At 34.6% G+C, this 27940-nt stretch overlaps 1 protein-coding gene across 3 annotated transcripts in view; it reads left to right on the top strand.

Annotated features, from left to right (window-relative positions):
- Nucleotides 1-27792, top strand: part of LOC109714214 (protein SHOOT GRAVITROPISM 6) — a 34036-nt gene extending 6244 nt beyond the window's left edge. Inside the window, exons 15-51 of one of the 3 annotated variants that reach the window (XM_020238723.1) lie at nt 46-145; nt 298-462; nt 550-639; nt 799-864; nt 2862-2960; nt 3049-3123; nt 3731-3790; nt 4594-4683; nt 4914-5035; nt 7314-7443; nt 7522-7601; nt 9511-9646; nt 10260-10341; nt 12990-13135; nt 13778-13858; nt 13967-14067; nt 15759-15997; nt 16066-16175; nt 16287-16412; nt 16498-16572; nt 16656-16789; nt 16881-16953; nt 17072-17203; nt 19098-19270; nt 19665-19787; nt 19888-19948; nt 20032-20127; nt 22719-22819; nt 23341-23446; nt 24989-25102; nt 25208-25282; nt 25699-25797; nt 26378-26449; nt 26531-26616; nt 26708-26801; nt 26887-26994; nt 27303-27792. In XM_020238723.1, coding sequence (XP_020094312.1) covers nt 46-145; nt 298-462; nt 550-639; nt 799-864; nt 2862-2960; nt 3049-3123; nt 3731-3790; nt 4594-4683; nt 4914-5035; nt 7314-7443; nt 7522-7601; nt 9511-9646; nt 10260-10341; nt 12990-13135; nt 13778-13858; nt 13967-14067; nt 15759-15997; nt 16066-16175; nt 16287-16412; nt 16498-16572; nt 16656-16789; nt 16881-16953; nt 17072-17203; nt 19098-19270; nt 19665-19787; nt 19888-19948; nt 20032-20127; nt 22719-22819; nt 23341-23446; nt 24989-25102; nt 25208-25282; nt 25699-25797; nt 26378-26449; nt 26531-26616; nt 26708-26801; nt 26887-26994; nt 27303-27527 — 4045 coding nt within the window. In that variant the 3' untranslated portion in view covers nt 27528-27792. Of the gene's footprint in view, nt 1-45; nt 146-297; nt 463-549; nt 640-798; nt 865-2861; nt 2961-3048; nt 3124-3730; nt 3791-4593; nt 4684-4913; nt 5036-7313; nt 7444-7521; nt 7602-9510; nt 9647-10259; nt 10342-12989; nt 13136-13777; nt 13859-13966; nt 14068-15758; nt 15998-16065; nt 16176-16286; nt 16413-16497; nt 16573-16655; nt 16790-16880; nt 16954-17071; nt 17204-19097; nt 19271-19664; nt 19788-19887; nt 19949-20031; nt 20128-22718; nt 22820-23340; nt 23447-24988; nt 25103-25207; nt 25283-25698; nt 25798-26377; nt 26450-26530; nt 26617-26707; nt 26802-26886; nt 26995-27302 lie in introns of those variants that run through there. The other 2 variants (XR_002217263.1, XM_020238724.1) reach the window with 2 other exon arrangements.

The raw sequence follows: 27940 nt of genomic DNA on the forward strand, positions 1-27940 counted from the left end.
ATTCAGCCTTCAAATGATCTTGATGACCAAGCTTCATTTTTGTAGGTTGTTGGAAGTTTGGCATTGTAAAAGAACTTTGCTTGTTGAAGTTGTGACGTTGCTGCTAGATGAGCATAGCTTGGGCATTCGAAAGGCACTTGCTGAGGTATTCTCCTAATATTCCCTTTAGATGCATTTGGTTGATAGAACTCCTTACATGATTATTGTCCTTGTTGCCTATTGGTGATCAACTTGTTAAGCTTTTTGTTCATTCAATATATAAAATTATATTACTTATTTTTCTTAATTCTGTATCAGTTGATTGTTGTTATGGCTTCACATTGCTACCTGAGCGGACATCCTGGAGAGTTGGCCGTTGAATTCCTCATACGACATTGTGCTATATCAAATGAGGATGTAGATGATTTCAAGACTAAAGAAGTTGCATGGAAACGTGGCCCCTTTCTATATAAGAGATTGGAGGTCTCACGCGATTAATAATTTTTTTTTTTTTTTGACTATTACTTATTTCTGGCAATTAGCATTATGGACAAATGACTTTACTGCCAGGTGATAGTAGGGCCTGTTAGTCCTGTGGAACTCAGAGCAGTCTGTGAAAAAAGTCTTCTTTTACTGGCCATCACCATTCCTGAGATGGAGGTAATGTATGTTTTTTACGAAGTTCTTAAATTCTTTTTTTAAAATATTAACACAGATTATTATTCTAATTGTTTTTTATTATATATTTTTCTTTTTGGTTTTGGAGTGTTATATGCTGATAATATTTTGGTTTTCTGTTTTCTTTGTTTTTTTCCCCAGCATATTCTCTGGCCATTTATCTTGAAGATGATCATTCCAAAGAAGTATACAGCTGCCGTGGCAACTGTAATAGATGCTTATTCATTGACTTATTTTTAATCTCCTTCGTTTGCAAATTCAGAAATTGGAGTTTGTGCAGTTATTCTGGCCGTATAAATGTGATTTAAGGACAAACAAGTAGTGAAGTTGCATTTTTCTCGGAAACAAATGGATAAATTGAAATGGCTGTCTCTTCGAATAGTACAGAGAGACAAGATTAGTCTGATTGTTATTGGAGCTTCCTAGGATAAAATTTTCCAATACAATTCTAAAATAAGGAAAATTACGATTAAATTTGAGTTGATAAGAAACAATAGATGTCACTATAATAGTCTTTTCTCTATTGAAAATAAAGGGAATAAACCATATTACCTTGAACCTGTTAGAAAGATTATGTCAATATAGTTTAGCCCTTGAACATATGAAGAAGACTAGGGGATAGGGGATTAAGGAAAATGAGAAACATGTAACCCTTCATCAAGCACACAATAATAATTATGCTCTTCTCGATTTTCTTTTAGGCTGCGTTTGGTTCAGGTATAAGTAAGAACTGCTTGTTCCAGGGATAGGTACAAGTTCAAGTATAAGCAGGAACTAGATCAATTTTGCGTTTGGATGAAAATTGAGTTGTTCCTAGGAATAAGGTAAATAGTATTTGCATGCTTAGATTGGAACTACTAATAATGATATTTATTAATAAATTATAATAATTATAAAAAATAATTAATAATTATTTATAAATAATAAATTATAAATTAATAATATTAATTAGCAAATTATTAATAATTAATTATAAATAATAATTATCTAATTAATAATAATTAATTATAAATAATAAATTAATTAATTATTTTATTATTAAGTAATAAATAATAATTTAAATATATTAATTAGATTAATTAAAAATTTACCGTCATTAAAATTAAATTTAGACTTTAATTAAGCTTGTTCTCATCCAGAAACAAGCTTGTTCCAGGAAAAAGGTGGAACAGCAGTTCCAGCCTTATACCAGCTTATTCCAGAAACCCGGGAACTACTGCTTCTGGAAGCCAAACGCGGCCTTTGGGAACAAATGGGGGAACAAGGGCTTATTCCCCCTTTTGTTCCCGAGCCAAACGCTACCTTAGGAAATAGAGGTTAAAGATGAAGCTTGCATGTGGATATTTTGAAGGCTTTGAATGCTATGGGCCTATGGTGATTGATGGGTGTAATGTGTTAGAAAATTATTTCTTTAGGGGATTCAAGCCGAGGAAAATGGGAGAGAAAAAGTGGGGAGGGAAGGCAAAACAAATGGAGAAAGAGTTTGCTGCTGTCTGTAAGAAAAGGAATAGATTGAGAAAGAAAAGAGAGAGGATGGTTGAAAAGAGAGTAGTACAAATGGGAGTATCACTTGGCTCGTTCCAGTCTGCGTTTTTCATTTTCTTCTATTTAATTAGAAATTGGGTTGTGAATTTTTGAACCTCATATTTTTATGTTTTATGATGTCGATCTGAAATGTTTTTAAGGTGGAAAAAAAAGTATTAACTACTCAAAACCTATGCTAGTGGCACATTGGATAATGTTGGCAGCCCCTCTGGACTCTGCACATTCTGTGAGCGCAAGGAAAGGCATGTGGTGTACTGGATACTTATAGCCTTGATGACATGGGTTCTGACAAATGAAACTATCTGTACAGGGGGTGTGCCTACTGTACTTAGCATTAGAATGGATATACTGCAACATATGCTATGCCGATCACAAATTGGCACGATGTGTCTTTTGGCCAGTAATCCACACTACAGAGGATATGTTAAAGCGAAACTAAACGTGAATGGTTTTTGTAGTTTTTATAAGTGTTCGAGTAATGGTGGTCATCGGTGTGAGCATGCTGTGGCAAGTAATTCAATACTACAAATAATGTGGTAGGATGAATGAAACTAAAATATATTTTGCGATTTTTTGTAGTTGTGGTCTCTTGCGTTGTGATATAATTCTATTTTTGTCATTTCTTTCGGTGATGTACAATTTTGTAAATTCTTTTGCAGGTTTGCAAAGGCATAAATGAATTGTGTAGGCATAGGTCCTCTCATACAAGTTCAACCTATTCTGAATTTAACTCCTCCAATGATGTTCCTAATCCTGAGGTAGAGTCCATGGTGAAAAGATTTATTGTTTATTACTCGGTTCTGTAGACTTTGTGACATCATTGTATGCGATTCCTTTATGATGCAGCATCTTTTTGCTCGTTTAATTGTGCTTCTGCATGATCCACTTGCTAGGGAGCAGCTGGCTACTCAGATATTGACGGTCCTTTCTCTTATCTTTATCCTTTTGTTACATTATTAGGCAACATTAAATTGCTTCCTTTGACGGTGTTCTTTTGCAATGACTCATTGATCAGAAGACTGGAGCAACTTGTAGTTTCTTGCTCTTACACATTGTTCTCTTGAGTTTAAAGCTTGTATTGCTGTCCTTTAATATTTATAATAATAATAATTTTAGAATGTCATGAATTAGCTTGCCAAAACCATATTCATGGATTTCTTTCTATTGTAAGCCAGTGAAATTTCTCTTTTCTTTCTTGTCTTCTCTCTTTTGCAAGAAGCATATTTTCTGGTACTATCAGATTTTTGTTTTTTTGTTTTTTTGTAACAATTAAAGATTTCCACTCATGGTGGGAATGAGTGACATAGGAAATCTTGTAAAAATCTCTGGCACCCTCGTGCATCTTACTTAGACCTCGTAAACACATTGTTGGCTACAGCCTAGCTACAGCCTTGCAACTATACTGTGGAATTACATATATTTCTTTTTCTTGTTTTCCTTTATCTTTTTGAAGTTGTAAAATATTTTAAAACTTTTATTTAATGGCCTCTTGTTTTAGGTTAGGAGTCTAATTGTTTATTTCATGCAGACGCTCTGCTACTTAGGCCCACTATTTCCAAGAAATCTCAGTTTACTTTGGCAAGATGAGGTATGGCAAATTTAATATATTTATCTTTTTTCTCAAGTATATTGTTCTGTTAGTGAATAATGGTATTTCATTTCTTTGAGCTTGTTGCTGTTGAGTGTGTCAGTAATGCTTATTGGAACACAATGTTTTAGCTATGATGGGATACATGTGGGCTTATTGATAATTAAGCTAGACAATTTGGTGATACATGTTACTCTTTGCACTAAAATGTCTTATTCGTTGTTTACTTTGCTAGTTGTGGGTAGCTTTAGTTACAAACTATCATTGCATAACTGCTCCCTGGTAGCGTTACTCTTTTAGATGCTAGTTGACACTGTGTTTGTGCAATTATGCTTGTAATATATCGTGCTGTGGTATTTAGGTGCCACATAACCTGTTGCAATTTAGTGCCTGCTTGGATGTCTGAAAAAGTCTCTGGTGATAATTTATGCACTAAGAAAATTTTATTCTTTCCTTACAGCCTAGAGTTTTGCTTTTAGTTCATCACTTCATTGCAAGGACTTGACAGTCATGATTTTCTTGGGTAATAAATTCCACCTACAAGGTGATTTATCTATTCCGAGAAGGTGACTTAGAGGCCATATATACTATCCCGTTGAAGACATCTAATCATACTTCTTATCTGTTAATAACTGCATTGCCCTTGAATAAATGAGAGAGATGTGCTGAACAAGATGTCCATCCATTCAAAAATGCCTTTAGTATTGAAACTTGTTTTGCATATTATTCCATTTGTTGTAACATCTTTTACCATATCTCTTCATGGAAGTAGCTTACGTAATCCTTCTTTTGGCAAGTATTAGGTCCCTAAGATGAAGGCCTACATCAGCGATCCTGATGACCTAAAGCAAGACTCCTCTTACCAGGAAACTTGGGATGACATGATAATCAATGTAAGTCTGAACTAGTGAATGTTTGAAGACTTGCAGTTACACATTTTTTTATAGTATGCATCTTTCTTTTTCCGTTGAATCTTTGGTTATATCAGGGAATTTTCTTGTAGATGTACTAAATTTATGTTAAAAAAGAAACTACAGAGTTTTCAGAGTGTGGTGGAGTTTCTTTTCGAATAATACTGCTTTTCTCCTTCTCTTCTTCATGGGGTTTACCATTTGTTTGTCAGTTTTTGGCAGAATCTCTGGATGTTGTTCGAGACAATGAGTGGGTCATGTCTTTGGGTGATGCTTTTGCTAGTCAGTATATTTTATATGATTCAGACGATGAGCATTCAGCTATGCTACACAGGCAATTCTCTTGTGCACTTGTACTTCTCTATTAATTTTACTTTGTTGACCAGTGACTAACATATGTAGCATAATTTTCTCATGAGTAATAAGTAGATCTAGTAATCAAGCAAAATTTATCAAGTTAAAATGTATTCATTGTCTAAAATCTACTCTACTCATTAGCTTATTAAATAAACCTCAAGCCAAAATTTTGCTTAAAATCTACTCTAATTATTAGCTTGTTAAAATAGGCTTTTGATGTGCCTTACATAATGCATGAATGTGTACTTTTGTTCTATTAGCTCTTTCATCTTTTCTTTTTTCATTTTTCTGATTTTCTTTACATTAGATAGTTTAGAGGGTTTTATTAGTTCAATTGATTTATCTTGTCTTCTTTATGAGTATGTCACTATAAATTGTTCGAGTCTGGCATGAGAAGCGAAAGGAAGAATTAAAATAGAATCATTCCTCCTTTTGTGTTTAAGGAGATAATGGTTGATATGGAATGATTAATTAGTATTTTGCTTATATCTAATAAATTTCAGACAAACGGATGCTAAAGAGTATAATCAGATACTGATGACAATGAGATTGTTTACAATCATGTAAGCATTTAAGGACCAAAATGTGGATACATGAGCACGCAAGAATTATTGAATAAGACAATTATGAAAACCATATTTGGAATTCTAGCCTTTGTTGAAGGCAGTTATTAATAGCCATTTAAAAAAATGATCTGTTATTTTTTGGTATTCATTCTTTTTTTACTGGTAAATTTTGCATACTATACAGCTGTCTAGTATTCTTTTCGAAAATTCAATTCTTCTTTATGGGAGGTGGTGTGGGGGGGGGGAGGGGGGGGGGGACTTTTAGCAATATTTCATGCTAGATATCTGTAAAATATTTGCTCTTGCTATCTAGATATCCTGACTATATCTCTATCTTCAATCTTTAATATTTTGTGAATTGTGAAATGATATCTGTGCTCAAATGTCATATTTTGATCCTTTTATGCTTAATGATCCTATTGATTCAATAAGGGTTTGTTTGTTTTGGTGAAAGTAGAGAGGGATGAAGTCGTTTCGGCCGTAAACGATCACTTCCGTTGTTTGTTTCACCATAATAAAGATACGGTTGAAACTCGAGTTATCTGAAATAGCGTAATTGACTTCGGCCCACCCCGGTCCGAAGTCAATTACGATGAAGAGAGGTGAAGGAAAAATAATAAAATAACACAATGAGTAATACTAGTTATATTTAAATATATTTAATTATGGCACTAATTACTCTTTTATTTAGTTTGCATATTTAAAATATGATAAAATTTGAATTAGTTAAGATTTAGTATTTTCTTTATATAGTTTGTACATTTAAAATATGATGAAAATTGATTAGTTAAGTATTTATATATTTTTTTACTTTATAATTTTGTTGTTGTATTATTATTATTTATATATATATAAATAGTTTAGTTGTTTTAGATTAATTTTTTTTAATTATATAGGAATATAATTATATTATTTTTTTATTATATTGTAATTTATTATTTATTAAGTTGTTATTTATACATAAATTATAGTTTTACATCATTCACTTTTCAAACAGCAAAATTGACGAAATTTCACTTCCATAACTATAAAACAAACAACAGGGGAGAAATAGTTTTCACCGAATTCCACTTCAACCTAAAGTCTAGTTTTGGTGAAACAAACATGTCCTAAATGATTCTACTGATTCCGTCTCAGCTAGCGGGACCTTATCACGCCTTTATATACTGGGCCTCTATATTAGGAGGATTATAGATATAACGATGGCAGTTAAGTTAAATACATCATAATTTCTATCAATGAAATGTGCCTATTTCCTTATTGACAAAAATCGTTACTCACTTCTCTTTATCAATGTTCTATATTTCCGGCAGGTGATATCCTGGCAAAAGTTTATTTGTTACATAGCAAAATTACCTATCCTTTTCAACCTCTTCTTTCTATCTCAAGTTTCTATGTGAGGAAAGTTTTAATTTACATTGATGTGTTGTAGTTAATTGTTGTCTACTCTTGTTAGACAATCTTTACCCATAGACTTTATTTAAAATCTTGGCAAATACCATTTATATTTTAATAGGATTTTGATATAGTAAGTCTATTTGTATTATGGAATAGGATTCATCTGATTGTGACTGCTTTAAATGAATAATTAAGATAGCAACCAGTCGAGAGATTTTTAATCTGATGATCAGCTGCAAGTGATGGCAAATGTGCAATTTCATTCCAACTATGCTTTATCTTTCCTTCTAGATGTCTGGGCATGCTTCTTCAGAAGGTTGATGATAGGCGCTACGTCCGTGAAAAGATAAATTGGATGTATAAACATGCAAACATCTCGATTCCTACAAATAGACTAGGTCTCGCTAAAGGCATAGGGTTGGTATGTTTGTTTACCAGATTGCTAATATTTGATCTTTTCTTTTGTCAATTCAATTTTATTTATTGATTACTTTTACAGGTTGCTGCTTCACATCTTGATACTGTATTGGAAAAGTTGAAGAACATATTGGACAGTGTTGGACAAAACAGGTTCCAAAGGTAATTTAGCTAATTAAAATTCCAAAATATAGCCCTTTTCGATTATATAGTGCTTGTTTGGTATGACTTCTAGAACACATTGTCTACCCGAGTAGCTATCCATGTTACACAGGCCCTGATACGGGACACAGGATACGGTACGACTCGGACAGCGCCAGTTGTCAATTTTAGAAAAATTAAGATATGAACACGACAAGGCCAATAATAAAATATTAATTTTTAAAATAACATTCTATATATGTTATGTAAAAAAATATTATAATATTTTAAAATTAGTAAATTAAGTAGATTTCTCGACGTTAAAAGAACTTGTGAAATCTGGATAATATTTTTTTATAAATTGAACAATGGTCCCTGCTACTTAATGTCTAAGTATTAAGTTTCTCAGAATTTTTATTTTATATATAAAGTTAAATTGGATTTAATTTTAGATCATTAATCAAATATAGATTGTGATGTATAATAGATAAAGATATACTGGGTGCAAGAAAATATATTTTCTATTATTAAAATCTATGAAACTCTTCCTACGCGGATACGGCCTGTGTGATGCACATGAGTCCCTCTCAGTATCACTATGGGACTGGCACTTCAGCGTGCCGTGCTAGGCCACACCTAGTCAACCGGCAGACTAGGCCCGCGCTATGCTGGGCCACATCTAGCCAACTGGCATACCAGCCAGCACCGTGTTGGGCAATAGGATATTGGCTCATGGCTCAGCACAGCTCGGTCCCTTTGGGCTGTCCTTAAGGGTGTCGACCCAACCTATTCTTTAATTTTTTTCTAATATAATTTCTATTTTTTTCTTTATTCTTACAAATTTTAATTTAAACTATTGAAATTGTAAATAATTTTCTTAAAAAATCACCTAAAACTTATTTATTTAGTAAAAGAATTATATACTTCTTATAAAATCAATGGTAAAAATTTTCAAAATAAATTAAGAGATAAAAAAAGAAGAAAAAAAGAAAAAAATGGGTTAGCCCATGGCCCAACACTGCCCAGCTTGGTCCGAGCTGTGGGTTGTTCTAGGCTAAAACTTGGAGAAAGGTGGCCTGGCCTGGCCTGGCCCGGATTAGAATCCTTGCCGGGCTAGCTAATCTGTGCCACACTTTGTGGCCCGAAATGGCCTGAAAAAAATGTAGGTCGGCATGGCCCACATTACACCTCTCTCTCTCTCTCTCTCTCTCTAAATCCCTAGATACTCAGTAGACACAAGGTCACATGTCTGCTATGTGTCCGACGCCGACTCATGTTGCATGCGGATGTGGCTTCCTTGGAGCTGCATCCGTGTAACCTAGACAATAGCCAGGCATGCAACTTATTTAGAGTCCGCAGAAACTCAACTCCTCTTCCTAGTTGTGGTGGATAACTATAAGAGGTGCTTTAGTGAAAAGCCTTAGGGCTTTCCTTAAAAAGTTCTAGCCAATCAGCATTTTTTGCTGTAGCTTGTGAAGCAAAATTGGCACTTGTTCTCATCTCATCATTGATGTTTGATGGACACAAGATAATGATTTGAAAGTCGAAAATTCACTCAAATTGTTAGCTCTTTATTATTCCACAGTTGTCTTTTTTGAGGACCGTTACAATATTTGAAAAGTAATCTATTCCAAACATTGTTGGTGTTTCCACGGCTTTCTCAATAATTTTTGATGAAGGCAATTACCATTTAGATCTTGAAGTTGTCTCTGATTGCAGACCTGTTACAATCTTTTGGTGGTATGAATCTGTTCAAAGCATTGTTGGTACTTCAGTATACCTTTGTCCTTACGGAATGGCCTTCTTAACTATTTTTGTGAAAGAGAATTCTCATTTCAAATTTGTTGTACATGAGTCTCAATGTGACATAGTTGCTTGATGTTTGATTCTCCTGATCACTAATATCTTTCTGGCTATTCAATCGTTGTAGATTTCTAGCCCTTTTCTCAAGTAGAGGTAAATTAGAAGATGGTGATGATACATATGCGGCCCTAGCTTTGATGTATGGTTATGCTGCAAGATATGCTCCATCAACTGTTATAGAAGCTAGAATCAATGCACTAGTGGTACGTTATTAATTTTTAGCAATAGCACTTTCCCTCATAAACCTATAGTACATACAGGTACATCTTCATCTTTCTTTTTTTTTTAATGAAATCTCTTTTGTAAGGCCTTCTTTTTTCCCCTTTCCTTTTCTTTTTTTTTTTTTTTTGGGTGTTTTCTGATAAATGCATCTGTTACTGTAAAAATTCCTTTATGATCGTGATATAGTTTCCTATCTTCAGTAGGCTTCTTAACACATGGCAATTCACATTCTTTCCTGTATGTACATGCATATTGGTGTGACATTGCGACTCATGATACCTTCAACGGCTAATTTATGCTAGTGGAAAGAAAGATTTAATTTACCATTAATAGTTGATAGCCATTGTTGAAATGATCAAGTGTGCAATATATATTTTTTTTATTTATTTTTTTTAAATTTTTTTTATGACTTTCATAGTTATGCATACATGAGATTGTTGGGCACAAAGTTATATGCATCTGAAGCACTAGCTGTTGTCTGTGCAGCTCCCTGTTCCATATTGATGATACTTGTGTTTGTGTGGGATCAGCATAAGTTTTCATGTTTTCAAGTATCATAACGAAGATGTTTATTGTCACCTGTTTTGCCTGCAGGGGACCAACATGCTTTCAAGAGTACTTCATGTTCAACATCCTACTGCAAAGCAGGCTGTCATTACTGCAATTGATCTATTAGGTGATTGTTATTGATTTTTTTTTTTTTTTTGCAATTTTTGTTTGCAAGCACTGTCTAGAGCCATCTAAGGGGCTGTTTGGTTCTACATGAAAAAAAAATTGTAGAAAAAAAAAATGGTGGAAAAAGATTTTCGGAGGAAAACAAATTTTACTCTCTTTATTGTTTGGTTTCTAGGAAAACAAAAATAGTTTTCCATCACGATTGTTTGGTTGAAAGGAAAAGAAAAATGGATGTAAAACTATTTAATATATTTTTTATTATATATATTATTTATATTTATATATAATAATTACTATACTATAATTATTATAATTTATATTTATAGATTAAATGTATTTAAAATTATAATAAACATATAACACAATATATAAGAGTTATATATTTAGTGATATTAATATATACTTACATATTTATAATTACATATTTATAAATAAAATAATATACAATAAGAATTTAGTGATATTAATATATTTAGTGATATTAATATATAATTACATATTTATAAATAAAATAATATACAATAAGAATTGAGCTCCTATGCTTTTAAAAGTACTAAGTTATTGGTGCTTGTAGATTTTTGGCCATTGGATTAAGGGATGCGGTTAGGATTATGTAGGACCCCTAGAGTTGAGTGGGTGGTTGGTTGAATAGTATGATCTAACGGGTGGAAATGATCAAAGAGGTAGATCTAACTGTAAAATATTTACAAGCACCAAGTGCTTGGTGCTTTTACAAGCACCATAGCCGGACTCTATATAATACTATCTCTATATAAAAATAAAATACTATAAATATAATAAATAAATATATATTTAGAATTGAGCTCCTATGCTTTTAAAGCACCAAGTCATTGGTGCTTGTAAGTTTTCCGCCATTGGATTAAGGGATGCGGTTAGGATGATGTGGGACCCCTAGGGTTGAGTGGGTGGTTGGTTGAATAGTGTGATCTAACGGGTGGAAATGATCAAAGGGGTAGATGTAACAGTAAAAAATTTACAAGCACCATAGCCGGACTCTATATAATAATATCTCTATATAAAAATAAAATACAATATATATAATAAATAAATATATATTTAGAATTGAGCTTCTATGCTTTTAAAAGTACCAAGTCATTGGTGCTTGTAAGTTTTCGGCCCTTGGATTAAGGGATGTGCAGTTAGGATGATGTGGGTCCCCTAGGGTTGAGTGGGTGGTTGGTTGAATAGTATAATCTAACGGGTGAAAATGATCAAAGGTGTAGATCTAACGGTAAAAAAGTTACAAGCACCGAGTTCTTGGTGCTTTTACAAGCATCATAGCCGGACTCTATATATTTATATATATAATGAGAGAGAGGTTCAGTGTGGACCTCCCTCTCAAACGGAAATGGCCTTGTGGACCGCGTTAGACCACTGCCATGAACCACGTTTTTTGCCTCCTTTGCGGTTTCCGCTGCTCTCATGGGGAAAAGAAAAAGGGAGAATTTTTCACCAAATATGTGTACTTGCTTCTTCGTGAAAATTCTTTTACGTGGAACCAAACGATGCGCAAACCATTTTTGTACTGAAAATTTTTTTTCCACCTACTTTTACATCAAAACAAACACGCCCTAACGTTCTTTTATGCTAGAGTTATGCTTGTGTCTCTCATTCCAACTATTGCAGGTCGACATGCCTGGACCATATATGGAAACCTATAATCTGCTTAGTTTTTTCATTATACTTTAATATTTTAATTGGCTTTTGCTTAATTTTTTATATCTCTATTATAATTTAGAGCATGAACTTTTGGATTTTCACAGTTGAAATGCATAATGTTAAAGGTTATGAGGCTCATCAGTGATCAAATACATGCTTTATATCAAACGAAATTTAATGTCTCATTGAAGTGCTTGGTCATTCTTTTGTTTATTAAACATGAAGGTAATTGAATGGATCATGTCAGAAACAGAAGAACCGAAACCTTGCGAAAATTCAGGGCAAATAATGCTAATCCAAGCTTATATTGTGGTCTTGGGTATTTTTATATCTCAAAAATATCAAGCATTTTGACCTGCTTTAGTTTGCACAAGAAACTCGTGATATTGCAAAATTAACTGATTTTGGCGAGATCCTAGATTCATACTGTGATTAGACTAAAAGGGGAAAAAAAAGTGCAACTGGACACTCATGGTTTTTATTGTGGTCCATACGCGCACATTTTCTTTGGTTGAGATTGAGGAGCTACGCTTCAGTTGATTATCATATATCAATGAAGTTGGGTCATGATGTAGTTCTTGTTCTAAGCGGGGTACCATATTATTATATGCTAAACTTAAAAACAAATGTTGTATGATTTGCTTTTATTAATTCTATGGACCTCATATTTCATTTGCAAACCAAATGCCATAAGAGTTAAAAAATAAATAAATTGAAGCCAAGTGAAAGCGACATGATACATCTCCTAGTTGGCACATGTGATGGAATATGGGATGGTCTAAAAGTAAGATTAACTCATTGTTTCTTGAGCTCATGCAAGCAAGTTATCGGCTACATACATGTTGACCGACTTGTTTGCACATGTAGTGTACTCCTGAATTCAGATAGATTCTAATGGCTCACGTAATATGCTGTCTGCCATCCTTTATAACACTAATTGGTTTTGATGCGAGTGCTTCTTTTGATTAGGCCGAGCTGTAATTAATGCTGCTGAAATGGGTGTCTTATTCCCCCTAAAACGAAGAGATCAATTGCTTGATTATGTACTTACTCTAATGGGTAGAGATGAAACTGATGATGTTGTGGATTCTAGCATCGAGCTTCTTCATACTCAAGTATGTGTGCGATTTGATTTTTATTTCTCTTTGGCAATGTTTTGTGAAACATGTTTGAGGCATATTTTGCCTTTTGTCTCAAGGTTAGGCTCTCCTATGATGGCTTCTTGCCTATGGTTCTCATAGAATGATGAGCACGTATCGCATAAGAACCATGCGACAAATAAAAATTTTGGAACGAATGCAAAACATCAGAAGAGACATGATAGCGTTTGCTTAATTCTTTCGCAAGTGAGAAAGAAGATATATATTCTTCGCTGTTGGTTGACATTCCTGCATGGAGACAAATGTGAAAACATAAATTGGCAGGATATATGGGGTAACCAATGGCCTCCTATATATGTAACCAACATAACAATGCCTGGTCTTTTTCAAAATTTGAGCAAGTAACCAAAGGCTTATACAACTGAAATTGTACTTCGAACAAAGCATCCCATAGACTATAAATAGTTGTAAAGATATGTGAAGCTTATGCCCTGTGACTTGAGGCCTATGCCTTACCTCATGGGCAGTCTAAGTTTTGTGTTTATGCCTCGTCCATTTTGAACATTTCTTTCTAGCTTAGTGTCTGAAGTTTTAATCCATTTACTTGATAATCTTTTAATATGTTCTGCATTTTGTTCATTTAATGATCCTTCTCAGAGTCTTGCTTTAAGTGCTTGTACTACTTTGGTTTCAATAGAGCCAAGGTTACCAATGGAAACAAGAAATCGTGTCATGAAGGTACTAGATTATTAATTACTTATGATTCTGCAGAAATGTGTGCAATCATGTTTCTTCAGCATGTTTCATGATTTCATCAAACTTAAATTTCTATTATTTTTCCGTCAGGCTACTTTAGGCTTTTTTGCTTTGCCAAATGAGCCTTCAGAAATAGTTGAACCACTAATAAGCAACCTCATCACCCTATTATGTGCAATTCTCTTAACAAGGTAATCTTTTCTGTTTGGTAACTTTAATAATTTATGGTGTAATGCCTTTCACCAGTTGTTCGACATTCTTATCTGTCATTTTAAATCTATATTTTGTTTCCATTGCACTATTGATGAATTTCTTGCCATATATCTACATTATTTAGCTTACTTTCTCATATCTTGTGAAACCTCTCAATCATGGTAGTGTGGTTCTTTTCTTGAATAATCATATTTTATTCTTATGTTAATCTTACGAGATGACAACCAAATTGTTATAAAATTAGATATTTGAAGGTAAAATTTGAGAGAGATGGTTTATAAGCAATTTAAGATATCGTTTATGCCATGAAGTATGTTAGAAAGGTTTAGGCATCATTTTTCCTAAGAAAAGCTGAAATAACTGACTAATTTTGAATACTGGGGGAACTTCTATTCAAAATTGTTGGTCAATTGATCTTATGAGCAGATCCATAAATATTGGCGATTTATTCATTTCACTGCAGTGTATCTGTCTGACAAATAGTTTATAACTAGATGGAAAATATAATTGTTGTGTGTTAACGATTAAGTTATGATTATGCCAAAACCATTTCCATCATTGACAGGTTTATCATCTTAAGCCTAAAAACATGTGCCTAAACATGTGCCTGGCTGAAGTAGGCTGGACATTGATATATTAATGTTGACACTTCGAAAATTTTAAAATGGGAGCTTTACCTAATGGACTAAAAATTGATAAATTCTTGCAGACTAGGGCCAAGCATAGGATGAACTAATCTCTTTTGCTATTAGATATGTCATACACCAAACGCACTAATATAAGTTAGCTTGTTCGGCCTAAACCACTTGGTGCAAAATGTTTAAGTCCAAAGTATATTAGTACCCTTCTACTCACATACCCAAGCAGCTTCACATTACTCTCCAATATGGGACTATTTGGCTTATGACAATCTCCCCCTGTTCAGACCATGATGTCCTCGTCAGGCTGGTACAAACACAGTTTAGGACCACTAAGCAGTGTGGGTTCTAGAGGTGACTCCTTAGGTTTGGGAGGGGGGGTTCCACCATGGTGTATTACCTTGTCCTGCATATCACTTAGTTCCAAACTTCAGTGGATAACTTGCTTTGATTCCAAATTGTCAGTTGTCGCATGCCAAACACCACCTAGTAGTACAAGTAGCTTGTTGGGCCTAAACCACTTGTGCCCAAAATGCTTAAGCCTAAGTAATTCATTCTAGCTCCCAAGTTTCTTCCCATCAATTTTCAATATATGATTATTTTAGTTTTGACAGATGGCTCTGTGAAGGTATCTTAACATCGGTGCAGGTAAATACTGAAAAAACATCTGAATGTTATGGAGGCAACGGATTTGCAAGACAGTTACTGTCTTGCAGAACAGCTTCTGAAGCCATTTTATGCTTACTAATTCTTTCTTTCTAAGGCTAGTGTCCTTCTTTATTCAGGTTTAACGTTGATGCCTGCCTATTTCTAAACTAATTTATATGACTCCTCTTAACATGTTTTATTGTTTTAAAAGTGATTTGCATTTGACCTGCTGTCACTGTGAAATATGGATGTTTTGGGTTTCGTTGCTTTGTGTCTTGTAATTATATAACCAAATGCCTATTGAATGCATCAAGCAAGTTAAATGTTTATGCTTTATACGCTTATCCTCAAATGAATCTGCTGAATGAACCTGCCTTGATCAGTGGTGAAGATGGTCGTAGTAGAGCAGAGCAGCTGTTACATATTCTTAGACAATTGGATTGCTATGTTTCCTGCCCTGTTGAGCATCAAAGAAGAAGAGGCTGTGTTGCTGCATATGAGATGCTAATGAAATTTCGTGCTCTTTGTTCTGGTGGGATATGTGGGCTTGGATGCCACTTAAGTTGCACACACAGCAAGCAAGTAGATCGAGGGGTTCAAAGAAACTTTTCAAACTTACCCTGTATGACAAATACCTATGCCCGATAAATCTAATATGATTATTATTCTGATTCATGGCTTCACCTGCAGCTGCATTCGTATTGCCAAATCGGGATTCCTTGAGTCTAGGAGAGAGAGTCATAGCTTACCTTCCGCGTTGTGCAGATACTAGTACTGAAGTTAGAAAGGTGGCAGTACAGGTCAGTGCAAAAATAATAGGAGCTAAAAATTTGTTGATTTACACTTGAATTGGCATTGTGATTGTATTACCCAAAAAATTATGTTGAATTTAAAAAATATTGGTTCTGCAGATTGTATGCCTTTTTTTCAGCATCTCCTTGTCACTTCCAAAGCTTGCATCCGGAAGTGTCATTGATCTTGAGGTGTCATATGCTGCGTTGTCCTCCCTGGAAGATGTAATCTCTATTCTCAGAAGGGTGAGTGCACTGTCTTAACAGCCGGTTGTGGTAGATTTCTCTTATAACTAGTGTGTCGATTAAATCCTTCTCTTTTTCTATATAGGATGCATCTATTGATCAGTCAGAAGTCTTTAATAGGGTTGTCTCTTCTGTCTGTGTTTTACTAACAAAAGACGAGGTAACCCTTTTCGTAAAGTTTCTATTGTGCTGAATGTCTGTCTCCGTTGATCTTAGTATCTCCCTAATATATCTGTTGAACAGCTAGTTGTCTTGTTACACTCCTGCACTACTGCCGTATGTGATAAGATTAAACAGTCAGCAGATGGTGCTATTCAAGCTGTAACTGAACTCATCACTAAAAGAGGGAAGGAGTTAAATGAATCTGATGTTGCAAGGTGCGGCCACCTGGTATATTAATAGATGTAAATATATCATTCTGAGCAATCCGTTATGCAATTTCTGATATGAATTCATTTGTTGGTATAGGACAACACAATCTTTACTCTCTGCTGCTGTCAGTGTTACGGACAAACATATTCGTCAAGAAGTTCTCTATACCGTATCCAGTGCTCATTTTTCTCTGCAGAGTTTATCATGTTATCTCATGTTCTAAATTTACCTGTGTTATGTTTTAGTGCTGACCTTATAACCTTGGTGCTTTTCCTTAATACTACCAGATATCTTGCTTGGCAGAGAGTACAAATCATAGTGTTGTCTTTACTGAAGTTCTGTTGGCTGCTGGGCGCGATCTAGTTACAAAGGATATATCAAGAATTCGTGGTGGTTGGCCAATGCTGGATGCCTTCTATGTGGGTATTTTGGCATATACATTTCTATTACATATGCATAGATATAACATAGTGCTCACTGTTTAAGTCATACAGAATATCATGCTTGCCCTTTAGGTTTAGTCAAGAGGAAGTCTATATTCCGAACATAGAATTTTGGCAGCCTTATATTTGTATGAGTTCTTCAAAAACGTTTACTAATACAGTTAGCTTAAGAGTTACTGAAGTCTGATGGTTTACGCATATGAAAGTAAAGTAAAAAACTGCTAGTTATTTGCATCTACAGACACCCACTAGAGCTGTGTGACATTTGAACTAAATGAATAATATTGTGTCCGTCGATTCTATAGCAGCAACCTATTTGGGAAAAAAGCATGATAAATTAACTAAACAATTGCTCAGCACTTCTGATGCAGCTATTTATTCTTGCAAGTAATTTGTAAGGTAGAACTACTAGCATATCCAGTTGGTTTCTTGAATCTCTAACAAACTTGTGTCGGCCTTAGCAGTGAGCAAGGAACATTTAGACAACAGAATAATTCAATAAACTGATAGGGTAGCGAACCTGCCTTCTTTAATGCTTTGAAACCCTAATCTAACTGGGAAGTCGAAACTCTTCTTACTTGTAACAAGAGCATTAACATTTTAATTCGTGATTACATATGTGATCTAGTTAGTTCTCTGTGGAGTTCATGATGAAGGAACTAGATGTTAGGAGGGTCGTCATCTGAAGATATGGATAACATTACTATTTAGCAACATATTATTGGTCCTTGCTCTCATGGGACGTGTAATAGCCAACTAGCCCACTTGTATTAAGCAACTTGTTGAGACTAAACCACTGGCGCAAAAAGTGCAAGTACCGTACTAATGTGCCGGCTCTTATATACTTAACCATTGTGTCCACACTATGCAATGTGGTATATTGGGCAATCCTGACCTGACATTTATGTGCTTTGATCCTTTTATCTTCTTTGTTCTTAAGTAGTCCATGTGTCTGGATATGTTGTTGAATATTCTTCTGCAGCTTGTAGGAACTGCAGATTGGCCAAATAGGATGCTGTAATGTTATTATTTTTTAGCTACTATCTTTTATTTCCTGATTTTTAATTGTTATTGTTTCCCACTGATTTTGCTTCTAGTTATGCAATTACTAGTAGTGGAAGCAAATGCCTATGATGCACGCTTACACAGATTTTGTATATAAAATGTGCAAATCTTCTTCCAACTATTGGAACTTTACTTTCCTTGATAAAAATTGAGAAATGTTAAATTATCTTAATGAAGCATATGATGCATTGATATATATCCATAGTCATATCAGTGTGATCTACAAAACTGTAAAAAAAAAAAACAAAAAAACATAAGCCAGGTAGCTGGAAACTGTCCTTGAATATGTGAGATGAGTACTTAAGGAGTGAGATATTGTAAATGTTATCAACAAAAGAGCAGGAAACAATCTAATGAGGCAAAATCTGTGAGAATGCAACTTAAAGCTGGGGTTAGAAGAATATTTCTCCAGTTAAGAGACCTATTTCACCATGTTTTATTATAATTTTTTCTGTCACGCTAGCTTCTTGCCTTGGTTGAAACTTCCATCTCCTTGAAAAGTTGACTGCTTCGATCTACTGGTGGTTTTGATTTAAATCTAGGGTGTCGGGAGGGGAAAGGAGATTCACTCAAAGTTGTAGTTTCATGTAAAAAAGCCAATCTTTGAGAGTTTAGATAGAATAAATTTTCTATCAAAACTTCTCTTTTTGTGATATTTTGTTTTGTTGGTCCCAACTCCGATTATATAATATTAATTTTCTTGGCATTTTTCCTCTACTAATTTTCTTTGTTCATTCTTTATTTGACTTCCCTGTTAAAAATGGGGTGTGACTCTGATGGCTTTTCTTCACATCAATGGCTTTAGGCATTCTCCCAGCATGCAGTTCTCTCAATAAAGTTTCTGGAGTATATTGTATCCGTGCTTAATAGAACACCTACTTCAAACAACGACACGGAGAAAGGAGAAGCCAGTAATGAGTCATCCAGTGATGAAAATATTCAGCAAGCAGCTATTCTTGCTGTCAATGCGTTCTTCAGGTTCCTATATGGACTCCGCAGTTATATGAAAATTATTGCTCGAAGATTTTTCCTCTTTGCATATGCTAATAAAATCTTTTGTAAAACTGTTGAATATAAATATTAAAAACGTTGTTCTCTATAAGCTTAAGCTATTGGAGAAAAGCGGTTGTTTCACATAATTTAATATGGTTTCGGAGCAGGAGGTCTTGACTTTGAATCCCACCAGGTTTCTAGCTTTATTATTTTTCTCCCATTTAATTTAAGCTCAGGTCTTAGATTTATTAAAATGTTGTGACCCAGACGTGAGGGGGAGTGTTGAATATAAATATTAAAAACGTCATTCTCTGGAAGCTTAAGCCATTGGAGAAAAGCAGTCGTTACATGATTTAACAAAAACATTCCTTTCTTACAGAGGCGGTGGTAAGATGGGGAAGAAAGCAGTTGAACATAGTTATTCCTCTGTTCTTTCTGTACTTATAATTCAACTTGGAAGCCGTCATGGTGTTTCTGGATGTGGACAACAGGAATATTATAGGTGAACTTACAATAAGCTTCCAAAATTTCATCTTGGTTGGCTTTCTAACGTGGTAGGTTTACTAATAATATGGAAATTCTTCTGTTATTGTACTCTACAGATCACTGTTGACTGCTTTTCAGTCATTTTGTGATTGCGTTGGGGATATTGAAATGGGAAAGGTTGCAGTTTCTGAATTCCTGGACATGTTGCCTTTTAATTATAGAATGCAGCTATATCATATATGATGTTTGTTCTTGTGTAGATTTTGGCTCGAGATGGAGAACAGACCGAAAAAGAGAAGTGGATCGAACTTATTCAAGAGATTGCATGCTGCACCTCGATAAAGAGGCCTAAAGAGGTAATTAGTTGAGATGTTCTGGTTTCTATTCCCTTTACATATCGTCAAGAGCTCTTTTAGGGAGCCTAACTAATAGGATCTCTTAAATGAAACTTCAAGTTTTTACTGTTTTGGTGTTTCAGGAAACTATAACAGTATAACATGTAATCATACTCGATTCTATTGAGACATATCACATACAGCATACTTTTTTGCCATTTACTTGAACCTCTTTTTAGGATATTTCGCAATTTTTTTTGAGGTTTAACATTTGGTACAGTTGAAACTGTAACATTGGCTGATGTTTTCTGCTTGAATGATATTGCACTCATAATTGCAAAAAACTTATCTGAAGTGATGACATATGGAGACCAAGGTTTAAAGTGCCGCCCTGTGCCGTACGGCACGGGGCGGCACATATGGGGGGTCTTGGACCCCCCTGCCGTGCCGCGACACAGTGTTGCATATCGCGCGACACAATGCTGCATATCGCACGAGACAGCGCGATACGCAGCATAGTGCCGAAGCACTGTGTCGTGCCGGCACTCTGTGTGTGTGTGTGTGTGTGTGTGTGTGTTTTTCCTTTTCTCTTTCTTTTTGGCTTTTTGTTTTTTTTTTCCTTTCGGGTTACCCGAGGCATCCTGGATACCCCACACCCCCCAAAGACATTGCAAATCGAAGATCTATTTGTAAGATAAGTCAAAAAATTATAATTTAATTTTTTTGTTTATTAATATACGGGCATATTTTTAATTTATGTATCTAATCCATACCACTTCCACCACAGACATCCATTTTTCTTCACAAATTATTTTATCAAAATTTGTCGCATCGCGAAATTTTTGATGAATTAGGGGAACAAAATCGAACTCAATAACAAATTTTGAGGCACATCAAACATAAACTTTTATTTTGGCGTTAGAAGATTGAAAATATTGATAAAATTAAAAGCTAAATTAAATCAATTGATACTTAAATTTATTTAATTTATTTGTCATATAATTTATTGCTTACTTTTTTTTGATAGATCTACTAATTTGTTAAAAAATTAATTAAAAAATATTTTTTCAAATACTTTTTAAAATAATTTTAAAAATTATTTAAAAATTATTTTTTTTGTATTTTATAAAAGAAAGACTATAATATAGTCAAAAGAAAGAAAGAAAGAAAGATATTTTTGCATTTTAAATTCTAACCTATAAAAATTTTTATTTTGTATTAGGTATAATTGCACTTTACATACAAAAAAACTTATATATTAATTATGAGTATAGTAAACTATACATAACAAATATTCATAATTATTTGATTAAATCTTTCAAATAATATTATAAGAGCTTATTGGAACTAAAAAAACTAAAATAAGTCCTTACCAAAGTGTGCCAGTAGGAGGTCATGCGTATCCATCGACACGTAAGTGTACCATGTGTCGGCATGGAAGCATGCCGGTACCGTACCGTGCCAGGCAGAAAGCGGCACGCCCCCGTGCCACAGCACTTTAAACCTTGATGGAGACACTCTCAACTAAGCCTTTAAAATAGATTTGCCAACTTGATTTTTTAATTGCCTGTTAATGTGTTAATGTTTGATCTTATTTGATTTCAATTATCCCAGTAAGCCTAATTAGAGCTTTGTTACGTTTATCAGTTCTGTGAGTTTAAACATTAACTTCTAACCGAACCAATAGTTCAGTTTGCTGAAAAGTGGGAAGAACTGTTAAATTTAACGGAATCAACATGAAATTTAGCAAAATCCCTATTAAGCTGGATAGAACAACTCTAAGTTAAAGCCAAGGTTTTAAGTGCCTGTCGGCACGGGCCGTATCCACCGTGCCGTACCATGCCAACAAGATACCGGCACGATACAAGACCCGGTGCCGATGGCACAGCTCAAAACCCTTTATTCTTTAAATTAGTAAGTAATTTCCTCAATAAAAAGATGTGATGAAAAGACATAATAAATAGTTAGAATATTTTGTTGCTAAAGAAAATAAATATTTCATACTATTATGTGTGGGCACACAAGAATTTTTTTGACTGGCACGCATCGGCACGGCTCGGCACGTACTGTGCCGTACCGTGCCGGCAAGTTTTTTGCACGACCCCGTGCCACGGCACTTAAATCCTTGGTTAAAGCAATCAAAAGTTGAGGGGGTTCACTTGGAACTAAATAAAGTTGGAGGGTCTATTTCACAATGGCTTATAGGAAGGCTACTTTGCATCTTGACCTTTTGTAAATTGTTTATTCTAACTTTATTATGTTATGCTCTCCGTATCGTTAAGCAGCTTCAAGATGCATTTGGTATTGTAAAATAAACAATCCTCTGAAGCGAATTGCATTGCTGCATAGAAATATCCAGAATCCATTATCCATGATATAAGTATCGTATGATCCTGTTTATTTTTCGTACTTTTCTATCTAATGTTAACTGCTTTCTATATCTCAAATGTGCTCATTTGTTTGTTTAGTTATCTTCCTTGCTGACCTTTTTTGTAGGATATGCAGTTTCTCCTATTTTCTTTTCTTTGTGTTTGGGAACATGTACCTAGTGGCCTTCATTTTTTTGAAACATGTGTATTGGTTGTCACTTTATTTGACTTAAAACTGTGTAGGTTTCACCGACCTGTACGATTTTGCGCAAAGCCCTACATAGGAATCAAATATTTCAAAGGGAGGCTGCTGCTGCAGCATTATCTGAGTTCATCCGTCACAGGTAAAATTTGGTCTGTCTTTTTTGTAATTCTCTGTTTTGAAGTACAGGTTTATCTTGCTAACATATTTTTTTTTTCTAGCTAAAGAGGCCGCAATTTAACATTTTCTTGCATTGGTTTATGGTCATAAGATCTCTGCTCTTTCTGAATCTGTTTTTGGTCCAATTTCTCTTTCTTTCTGAGTGAAGGAAAGTGGAGTACATGTTCTCATTAACTCTTTCCAAATCTTTATTTCTTATATTTATTGTTTGAAACTCTGGAATTCTCAATATTGTTTTTAAATTGCTCGAGACCGATTAGTGTATGTTGGAACTTTGAACTTTATGTTTCTGCCATTCTGTTGAGTATTACTAGTTTCATTTTTCTTATATGAACTTCCTCTGAAAATATTATCACTTTAAAACTTTCTCGCTTAATGAATCTCTAGGTATTCATAATCTGGAGGCTTTTTATACACCAATACCATTTCTTCTCCTTGCCGGTGACTTCCCCCACCCTTAAAAACAGCTTTATTTACATGCAGTAATGTCGATCCTTCCTTGCTGGAGCATATGGTAGAGGCGATGTGCCTGCATGTCTCAGATGAGTCACCAATTGTGCGGAGTCTTTGTTTGCGGGGACTAGTACAGGTTTTTAACATATTTCTTCTTGGCACATTAACTACATTCTCATTTTAGTTCATTTTGTTCTCTTGCTACATACCATATTTTTCTACGAATCACATTTTTTAAAGACAAAATTTTAGTGAACCTAAATGATAATTCAATATATTGATGTATAGAGTTCTTTTTTTGTACTGTTTGATCTTCAATTTGTTAACTTGTGCAGAACCTTATGGCTATTCTTGTGTTCAACCACTTGTTACTGTGACTTGTTGAGCAACAACTATATCCTAGAGTAGATTTTCATCTTTCATACTGGTTGCATGAGCTGGAACATACCATTTCAAGTCAGCATGGCACCATATGGCCCCGTGCCGGCTGCATGCCTCAAAAACCTCCTTCCTTCAAAAAGAGTTCCAAAATTCTTTCTAAGCACTTTTATTCTGCAATTCATGCAAATACATAATTCGATTTGGTCAAATAGTTGTTTAGTTTGGGAAAGATCGCTTTTTCAAATTTACAACCATCAGCTTCCATGAAATCAAGCAGCTTCTGTAGAGTTTACGGCATTAATGATAAAAAAACGGTTGCACGATTAAATCTTTCAGATTTGTTGAAAACATCGTCATTTGCATTAGCGATTTTAATGAAATTAAGGCTTGCTTTTGAAATTTGTTTTAGCCCCAAACTTTAATTTGTAATTTAATGAACTGTAGTATGTCAGCTTCAATTTTTTTTTCTAAATATATTTGTTTAGAAGCAATTCAATGAATTGAGTAGATTCTTGGAAAAATAGTGCCAAGATGTATTATTCAAAGGTAGCATGTCAGTAACACAGTTGGGCATGCTGCATTTCGGCATGATACATACTGCAGCAGTACTATGCAGGCAAGGTGGTTGCACACATGGATTTAAGTGCCGTGGCACAGGGTGATATCGGAAACTTGCCGGCGCGATACGTGCCGGGCCGTACCAATGCATGCCGGGGCGTGCCGATACGTGCTGGTTCCAAAAAATATGTGTGCTGACACATAATAGCATAAAATATTAATTTTCTTTTGCAACAGTATTCTAACAGTTCATTTTGCATCTTACTATCTTTATCAAATATTTTGAACTTCATTGAAAAGATTACTTACTATGTTCAAGAATAGAGGGTTTTGAGTTGTGCCATTGGCACGAAGGTTGTATCATGCCGATATCTTGTTGGCACAATACGGCACGGTAGTTACGGCCTGTGCCGATGGACACTTAAATCCTTGGTTGAACACTTAAATCCTTGGTTGTACAACAATCCTTTTATCCTAGCTTATCCTTTTTGTGAATACGACTTAAAGAGTATTCTCTTGCTAGTTGTTTGTATAATTCATCAAAATTCAGACTAAGAGAGCTACTATTGTGCCAATCAGAATTTTCTATTATTTATTTGCATATGAGCAGACAATACAAGAATATAAGATTTTTTTTTTTTTTTACTTTACTGTTAGCCAATTATATCAGCATATCAGCTATACGATGCCTTTACCATGATATGCTTAATTTTTCAAGCGCTGATATAATGCATCTCAGGTACCTGATAGTCATATGCCTAGATACATCCCACAAGTTCTTAGTGTAATAGTAGCCTTACTGGAAGATCCTGATGAATCAGTTCAATTAACTGCAGTTCAATGTTTATTAAATGTAAGTTTTTCTTTTCCTTTAATAAGACTAACTCTAGTTTCCTCTAACAAAGAAAATTATCTGATTTGAATTATGGTCTATATCTGTATACTTCTCTGCATGTAGGTTCTTAATACATCGCCAAAAGATGCTGTTGATCCCATTTTGATAAATCTCTCTGTACGGTTACGGAATATCCAGGTGATTTCTCTTTGAAAATAAAGCGATTTTCTCATGCTTGCATATACCAGTTTAAAGGTCGAAGTTTTGTATCACAAATTGAAGAAGAGAATTGAGTTTGTCTATCAAGAAATAATTGCAATTTTTGCTTCTGAAAATATCTTAAAAAAAGTGTAAATATTGGTATCCTTGCCTTATTTTATAATTATGATTCATCTTTCCATGGTATGACTGTTCTTGGCTTTATGGATGACAGAATTCATCAAAAGGGTATATAAGTCGATCCAGATGTAACTTTAGACCTAGCTATCTTTCCCTTCCGCTCCATCCACTTTTTTTAATTAAATTTTTTATTTGATTCTTTGCTGTTCCGACGTTTCTTGTATGAGGAATGAGCAGCACTTCAATGGGTTATTGATGTAATTGTTCGATGACAGATATCGATGAATACAAAATTGCGGTCTAATGCTTTTGCAGCTTATGGAGCGCTAAGTAACTATGGAGTAGGTTCACAACACCAGGCTTTTCTTGAGCAGGTATTGCATATCATCAGTCATAATCAATTAATTGCAATCTATTTGGTCAGACTAGTGTTAAGTCATTTTCTTTTTTAAATGGTGTTGTGGTCTATTGTGACTATTAAAATGGATCATTATTAACCTTGGAAAATGATAAAGCAACCTACTGTAATTTTCTAATGTTACTTTTCTATATTGGTGACATTTATTTTTTTATAGTGATGGACATAAGTTATATCACATACAGCAGTTGTCTGTAACATTGTTATTGCGGTCATTTTAACTTCCTGTGACTCCAATTAGTCTGGTCATTGTCTTTCATTTTGGGGCTTTACATTTTGATTTCTATTTGAATGAATTGAATATTTGTCTCAAAAGATCGGCAATTTTGATATGTAATCTCATGCTAGTAATGTCCTTGGTCTGGAAATTTCCTTCAAGGCCTGGAAATTTCCTTCAATTTTACATGATGGTAATGATCGTTACTGCATTTTGACCGAACTAGGCATATAAATTCTTAAAATCATTTTTCTATTGAAGGCGACAACATATATATAGCTTATGCTGCCCACCACATCTAACTATTCATGTGTTACAGGTTCATGCGACCCTTCCTCGTCTGATCCTCCATCTTCATGATGATGACCTAAATGTTCGCCTTGCATGCCGGGTAAGGATATTCACCTTGCTATCTTTTTTCATCCTATTTTAATGCAAGCATTGACAAACCTGTATGTTTTTGTTCAAACAGAATACATTTAAACAACTGGCTCCTTTGATGGAAGTAGATGGCTTGTCTTCCCTCCTCAATAAACAGTATTTCACCTCTGACCGCCGGTTTGTGTTGGAGTTTCTGATCATTCTACTTCTCAAAAATTATAAGAACTTGGAATATTAAACATGAAGAAAATTCTTTTAATGTGAACAGAAGTGACTATGAGGATTTCATTAGGGACCTTGCAAAACAACTCTGCCAACTTTCGGCTGCCAGAGTTGATAGCTATTTAGAGTCTGCAATCCAGGTTATCTTTCATTGTACCTTTTCTACTAGTATACAATTTACTAAAATACAAAAATGCTGATCGTCACTTGCAACCTCCCCGCCAGGCGTTTGATGCACCTTGGCCAGTGATAGAAGCGAATGCCATTTGCTTCTCCAGCTGCCTGTTGTCGCTTTTAGACGATCAGCCCTCATTGGCTCCTTATTTCTCCCAGGTTTGTTTCTGGCTTCTTGCAAAAATTAAACCTAGGTTACCCCCTGTAAAAATTGCAATTTTCATTGCCCCCTTGAAGTATATGGCTATATGTTGCCATTTAAACAATAATACTTCATTACTTTGCCTGCTTTCATCAGCGCTCCTTTTGCTGTTCCTTTCGCGAGGCATATCATTTTGCTTATAAGTCAATAGGATAAACCCATGTTTTATACTCCAGGGTGGCCAAGTGAAAATGACATTACTTAGCACTTTGAGCCCTTTTTATCCTGGATCATCATATAAAAAGCTGAGGTATTTATTCATCAGGTATTTGCTACTTTGGTGGGTAAAATGAGTCGGTCACCAGATGCAGTTGTCCGCGCAGCATGCTTTTCTGCATTGGGCCTTTTAGTTAAAACGGCCAATCCTCTTTCTTCATCCGCATCACAACAACTCGATAGAATCGATTCATCAAGAAATTCGCAAGATTCAGACCCGAATGCAAAGCCACCAGCTCAAGTACAGGAAGAGGAATCAGCTAAGGATCCATGAAGTGCATCAAGAAGGATACAGAACAAAACCATTTTCAGGTATTTCGGAATCCAGATTTTACTTGCTAGTGTTAACTGTGGTGTAGTCTATGTGCTTATATCCTGTATTTTGTATGTTTTTTATATGTACATGTGTATGTACAGTAGGTGTACAGCTGACACTCTTTATCTCTTCCTCTTTTCTGTTTACACATTCGTTGCTTGTAAAATGTCCCATCGAGAAAATAATCTGATGAATTAGCTGGTATAAGAGGTATATTGGCAAATCCGTGTCTTTTATGAATTCAATTCAATTGACATCATAATATACATAGCTTGCAAATTTCTTATTGGGGGAGAGCTCTACATTTTGTTTTACTTCTCCATCAATGGTGATATTACTAGATCAAGATAGTAATGGATCTTTTGATAATT

Source organism: Ananas comosus, linkage group 8 (assembly GCF_001540865.1).
Source record: "Ananas comosus cultivar F153 linkage group 8, ASM154086v1, whole genome shotgun sequence".
NCBI classification, from domain to species: Eukaryota; Viridiplantae; Streptophyta; class Magnoliopsida; order Poales; family Bromeliaceae; genus Ananas; species Ananas comosus.